Source organism: Ailuropoda melanoleuca, chromosome 13, assembly GCF_002007445.2.
Source record: "Ailuropoda melanoleuca isolate Jingjing chromosome 13, ASM200744v2, whole genome shotgun sequence".
In the NCBI taxonomy this organism is placed as follows: Eukaryota; Metazoa; Chordata; class Mammalia; order Carnivora; family Ursidae; genus Ailuropoda; species Ailuropoda melanoleuca.
The window spans coordinates 60,264,681-60,270,379 of NC_048230.1; the positions used below are offsets into that span (position 1 = coordinate 60,264,681).

At 55.4% G+C, this 5,699-nt stretch overlaps 1 protein-coding gene and 1 non-coding gene across 2 annotated transcripts; one reads left to right on the forward strand and one right to left on the reverse strand.

Moving 5' to 3' along the window:
• Position 1: 1 nt before the first annotated feature.
• Positions 2-4,494, forward strand: KCNS1 (potassium voltage-gated channel modifier subfamily S member 1; the record flags this gene model as incomplete). The annotated part of the gene is made up of 2 exons (XM_034641586.1): positions 2-364; positions 2,862-4,494. Coding segments are annotated over 2 exons (834 nt in total), but the record flags the coding sequence as incomplete, so codon positions are not given.
• Positions 4,495-4,940: 446 nt separating this feature from the next.
• TRNAK-CUU lies at positions 4,941-5,013 on the reverse strand. Its single transcript has one exon. It is a non-coding gene; the product is annotated as a tRNA-Lys (tRNA).
• Positions 5,014-5,699: the final 686 nt, after the last annotated feature.

Sequence of the window (5,699 nt, forward strand, 5' to 3'; positions counted from 1 at the left end):
CGCCGTGGCTGCGGTGGCTGCGGGCCGCGGCCCGGACGGCGTGCGCGACGACCCGGTGCTGCGGCACCTCGAGTACTTCTGCATCGCCTGGTTCAGCTTCGAGGTGTCGTCGCGTCTCCTGCTGGCGCCGAGCACGCGCAACTTCTTCTGCCACCCCCTCAACCTCATTGACATCGTGTCGGTGCTGCCGTTCTACCTCACGCTGCTGGCCAGCTTGGCGCTCGGCGACCGGGGAAGCGCAAGCGGGGAGGACCTCGGCGACCTGGGCAAGGTGGTGCAGGTGTTCCGTCTCATGCGCATCTTCCGCGTGCTCAAGCTGGCGCGCCACTCCACCGGGCTGCGCTCGCTGGGCGCCACGCTCAAGGTAGGGCCTCTGGGGCCCGAGAGAGGGGCGGGGGAGCGGAGGGGGGGTGAGCGGCGACGGTGATCAAAGGGCAGGTTGGCAGGGGAACGTAGAGGCACGCAGTGTCCAGGCGCACAGTGAACCCAGGCGACATTCTTTGTGCCAGGCACAGGGCTGGACACCGGGTGTACATTTCCCATCCCGTCTGCCCTTCCCAACAGCCCTGGGAGGGCTCTTTCCCAGGGGTGAAAACTGAACGTAGAGGCAGGGTTTTGCTTTTCTTTCTTTAACAAAAAACCAAAAACACAAGACAAAGGTCACTTGAGTCCGTCAAACATCAGATAATACACAGTGAGAAATTTGCAAAGCAGGATGCTAACTGGCTTCTCCGCTGAGCCTTTGTTCTGGCATTATGTGGGGGGAGGGCACAGATACCGTAGGTCACCCTTGACAGGCCAAGTCCAGCAGCAGCCCCAGAACTAACACTTAGTGCTAATTCTGTGCCAGTTTTACATCCATTATCGATTTCAGTCTCAGGACAACTTCCTCAGGAAGATGCAGTTATTTATTCCCTTCCCGTAGGTGAAGAACCTGAGGTTGGAGAGCTGGCTTTCTAAAGCCTGGCTGCAATTTACTGAGCACCCTTCTTGTGCCAGGCCCTGCCCTGGGGGTGCATCACTGCTCTGGCAAGCTTCACCTTGAGCGGGAGAACTTAGCCTGGCGTGGGGATAGAGGAAATGTGAACAGCTTGGACAAAGGCCTGGAGAGCGAGCAGGATGAACGTGGGGAGGGGACAGGAAGGAGGGGTGTCCGTTGATGAGGTTGAAGAGGTGGGTGGAATGGGGTGCTGAAGGGCCATGGACTCTTGGCCCAGGATTTTGAACTTTATCCCAAGGTAGTAGGAGATGGAGCCTGTGAGGGGTTCAAGCTGGGGCAAGGATTATTGTCACTACTTTACAGATGTGGAAACTGAGGCTCCAGGACTTGTCAGAGGTTCCTCAGTAAGTTGCAGAGCCCAGAGAAGAACCCAGCTGTGCCTGACTCCAGCGCCTCCCGCTCTTTCTTCTAAAGCTCTGGGCATCCCTCCTAAGGATCCTTAGGAGACCCCGCCATCCGTGGCTTCGTGAAGCCTTTTTCATGCCCTCATGGCAAGGCAGTCAGGATGCTGGGTACAGGCAGGGCGATGTAAGGAGAATCTTGGGGCAGTGGACAGGTACAGGGAATTCCATTAGCTGCATCCCTGAACTCAGTATCTCTCCAGGGAAGATGCCTTCGCCCCAGAACTCTGCCTTGCCTCCAGCCATGCAGGGAGCCAGGGCCTGGTGCCACCGGCTTTTTCTGCAAGGAGGGAGAAGAATATTAGTTGAGGCTGCCAGGGTCCAAGACTCGGGTGTAAGACTCCTGGCTACTCAGAGCAAGGCCGCTGACCAGCAGCAGCTTTCTCAGTACCTGGAAGCTTGCTAGAAATGCAGAATTTCTGGCCCTGCCCTCGACCCACTCAAATGAGTTCTGCCTTTTAAAAAAGATCCCAACATGATTCCTCCACCCATTACAGTGTGGGACTAGGAAATGACAGCTCTAGACTAGGGGTCTCGGCCTCAGCACTACTGACGTTTGGGGAGAGAATTCTTTGGTGTGTGTGTGAAGGCGGGGGTGGCTGCAGGATGCACTGCAGGATGGTTAGCGGCACCTCTGGCCTCTACCCAGTAGATGCCGGTAGCACACCTGTCCTGTTTGTGACAACCAAAAATGTTTAAAGACATTGCCCTATGTTGGGGCGCCTGGATGGCTCAGTAGGTTAAGCATCTGCCTTCGGCTCACGTCATGATCCTGGAGTCTGGGATCGTGCCCCATGTTGGGCTCCCTGCTCCTTCTGCCCGTCCCTTGCACTTGTGCTCTCTTTCTCTCAAATAAATAAATAAAATCTTAAGAAAAAAAGGGCATTGCCTTATGTCCCCTGGAGGGCAGATTGCCCTGTTTGAGAACCATCGCTTGGCCTCAGGGGCAGAGCAAATATATATACCCACAGGCGGGTGTGTTCAGTGGGCTGTCTGGGGAACATATATCCTGTCAGCTTTCTTGAGAGGCACAACGTGTTTTGTACTTGTCAGAGAGGAGGTAGACCAGCGGAAAGTACATGAAACCAACCCTTTGCATTTGTGGAGTACAAACTGTGGTTCTCCGTTGGTTCGGTTACTGTGTGACAGTCACTAGCTTGTTACTACCTGGCTGGTGCCACCGGTTCTCCCTGCCTTGGAAGAAACCACTGTGGCTTAGCAGGCATCCTGGACCACAGAAGTTAGGCCCGTGTTCATGCCCAGGGAGTTGGCTGCCTCTTGCGGTTGAAAGATCTTAGTTCGGAGTCGAGGGACCTGGGTCTTGCTTGGCACCAACTGCACTTTCTCTATGACTTTGGACCTGCCCCTTCTACTCTGTGGGCCTCAGTTTCCCCCATATGCTCCATATTAGGTCTGTGGGCCCACCCAGCTCTGACTTGGCTTCCTACATTCTCTTCCAGCACAGCTACCGTGAGGTGGGCATCTTGCTGCTCTATCTGGCCGTGGGGGTGTCCGTGTTCTCCGGTGTGGCCTACACAGCTGAGAAGGAGGAGGACGTGGGCTTCGACACCATCCCCGCCTGCTGGTGGTGGGGCACGGTGAGCATGACCACCGTGGGCTACGGGGACGTGGTACCCGTGACGGTGACCGGCAAGCTGGCAGCCTCGGGCTGCATCCTTGGGGGCATCCTGGTGGTGGCGCTCCCCATCACCATCATCTTCAACAAGTTCTCTCACTTCTACCACCGCCAGAAGGCTCTGGAGGCCGCCGTGCGCAGCAGCGACCCCCGGGAGTTTGAGGACTTGCTGAGCAGTGTCGACGGGGTGTCAGAGGTATCTCTGGAGACGTCCCGTGAGACCTCCCAGGAGGAAAAGTCTACAGACCTGGAGACTCAGGCCCCCAGTGGGCCTGCAGACTCTCAGGTTTACTAAAGCAAGGCCCGGCGTCCCCCTTCCCACACCCCTACAGTCCGCTGAAACAGCAGAGATCCCTCCCTGCTTACGGCGTTCATGGTGGCGTGACTGCTCAGGCACACGCCCCGGCCTGAGGAGTGACACCCAGAGGCTAGGTCCGCTCCTCCCAAAGGCCCAGGCCAGGGTAGTGTTGCCCTAGGTTCTGGGAGCCTGGTGAACACCCCAGAGAACTTCACACAGGGACCTCCAAGCTACCCGTGCAGCAGGCATGCGCCGAAGGGGAAGTCGAAAGACCGCTAACGGTTCCTGAGCTCCTCCTGCCTGTCAGCGCTTCGCATTCGTGTCGCAGGATGAGAAAACTGGGGCCCGGAGAGGTGCAAGGACTTGCCCAAATGTCACCCAGCTGGACGCGGTGGAGCCAAGTTTGGAATCCAGGCTCGCTGGTCTGCCAAGATCTGTGTTCCTTGCGTGCCGTCTTTCTTCTGCCCTCACAAAGTTCGCATGTGGTTTTAGGGGGTTCACGGATCTCCAGAGTTGATCCGTCAGGTTCAAACTCTCTGTCAGGGCTAGGGAAAGGACTGGACAGGGGGTTCAGATGGAGGAGTGCTGCACCTCAGCTGTGTCTCTTTCCCAGAAGTTTCCAACGAGAGTAGCTTTCAAAGATGAGGTCTGGGAGGAAGGAAGAGGAGCCGCTGCCTTAGCTGGTGTGTAACAGTTGCCAAGCAATAGCCCTGCGGCTTCCTGCCAGGGCTGGCTTGAGATGCAGACTCTGAAGGGCCCTGGCCTGTCCCATCCTAGGATGTGATGTGTGAAGTGGACACGCCCCTGCCCCATCTCCAGATCTCGGCCCCTCTGTCAGGTGGTCTCAGCCCGAACCCGAGAGGGAAGTGAAAGGCAAATGTCGCAGGGAGTCACTAATTTAAAGCCAGCTCAACTCTGAAGTGTTGGTGGTTAAGGAGCTGCTATGCATGGACATATGTGACCCCCGGGTCCCCCCAGGCTGACTTTGGCAGTTGTCTTCGTCCCACTTCGACCTCCAGCCCTACCTTGAGTTACCATCCAGGCAGATGCTTGAGACCTCTTCCCCTTTCGGCCAGCTCCAGGCCCCTCGTCCTTGCTGGGGGCATATCTCTTATGCTTACCTGCTGAATCCTCTGAGGATTTTGGGAGGCAAGGGTTCCCATAGCCCTGTTCACATACTGTTCCTAGATCACCCATTACGGTACCGTCATCGCCTGGCTACACCTCTGTCTGTCCTACCATGTGAAGCTTCAACATGGAAGACATTGTCTGGTTGAACCCAGGCTTTCGAGGAGAAGGTATTTAGTGAATACCTACTCATGGATCAGCTGATTCGTACAGCATACTGTGTGCCGAGCACTGGGAGGAAGAGGAAATGACCAGACAGAGGTCTTGCCCTTGAGAGGGTGTGGACAAGACTGAACAGAATATTCTCCCAGTTCTGTCTCCCCTTCCTCCTTACTTTATTCAGTCAACAAATATCTTTGGAAGACTCACAGGCTGGGGCTTCACGTGTGGTCTGCAGACATGTTTTATTTAGCTGAACTGTGCGTGTATTTATTTATTTTTATTTATTTATAAGATTTTATTTTTAAGTAATCTCTACACCCAGCATGGGGCTCGAACTCACAACCCTGAGATCAAGAGTCACATGCTCTACCAACTGAGCCAGCCAGGTGCCCCTTAGTATTTTTTTTTAATTCGGATGCCTTTGGGGGAGGCGTGTTCTCTCCGTTTCCCCATAGTGTGCCCCCAAGACACACACACACACACACACACACACATCTCCACTTCTCAGATATACTTGACACACCTGGACTCTGATTCATTGACTGCTCGCCAGGTTCATGAGATATAATGGGGAACAAAATACATATCCCTATATTCGTGAAGCTTACAGACTAGGGAGGGAGATGGGTTTAAATCCAGCGATCACAGAAACAGATTAATGGTGAGCTGTACTAAGCGCAGGGAGCTAGAAGCACGTCATGTAGCAGAGACCATTAACGGGGTCAGAGAAGACTTTCTTGAGCGTGACGATTTAAGCTGCCGTCATATGGATGAGCAGTTAATTAGGCAATGGGGTTCCAGGAAGTGTTTCCAAGCAGAGGGCATGGCATGTGTGTGGGTCTCACGTAGGCCCCCATGAGCAGACAGGGCAGGGGCTGGAGCTGAGCCGAGGGGCCGCTGGGGATTCCCTGCCTGCACGCCGGGCCTCCCGCATGCTCCCCGTGTAAGTCCAGGCCCCGCTCTGTGCAGGTCTGGGCACAGAGAGGGGAGGGCTGCCTGCCCACCTTTGCCAAACTGCTGAACATACTAAGGAGCCAGAGAGCTTCCAGACTTTCCAACCCCACAGACAGGTCC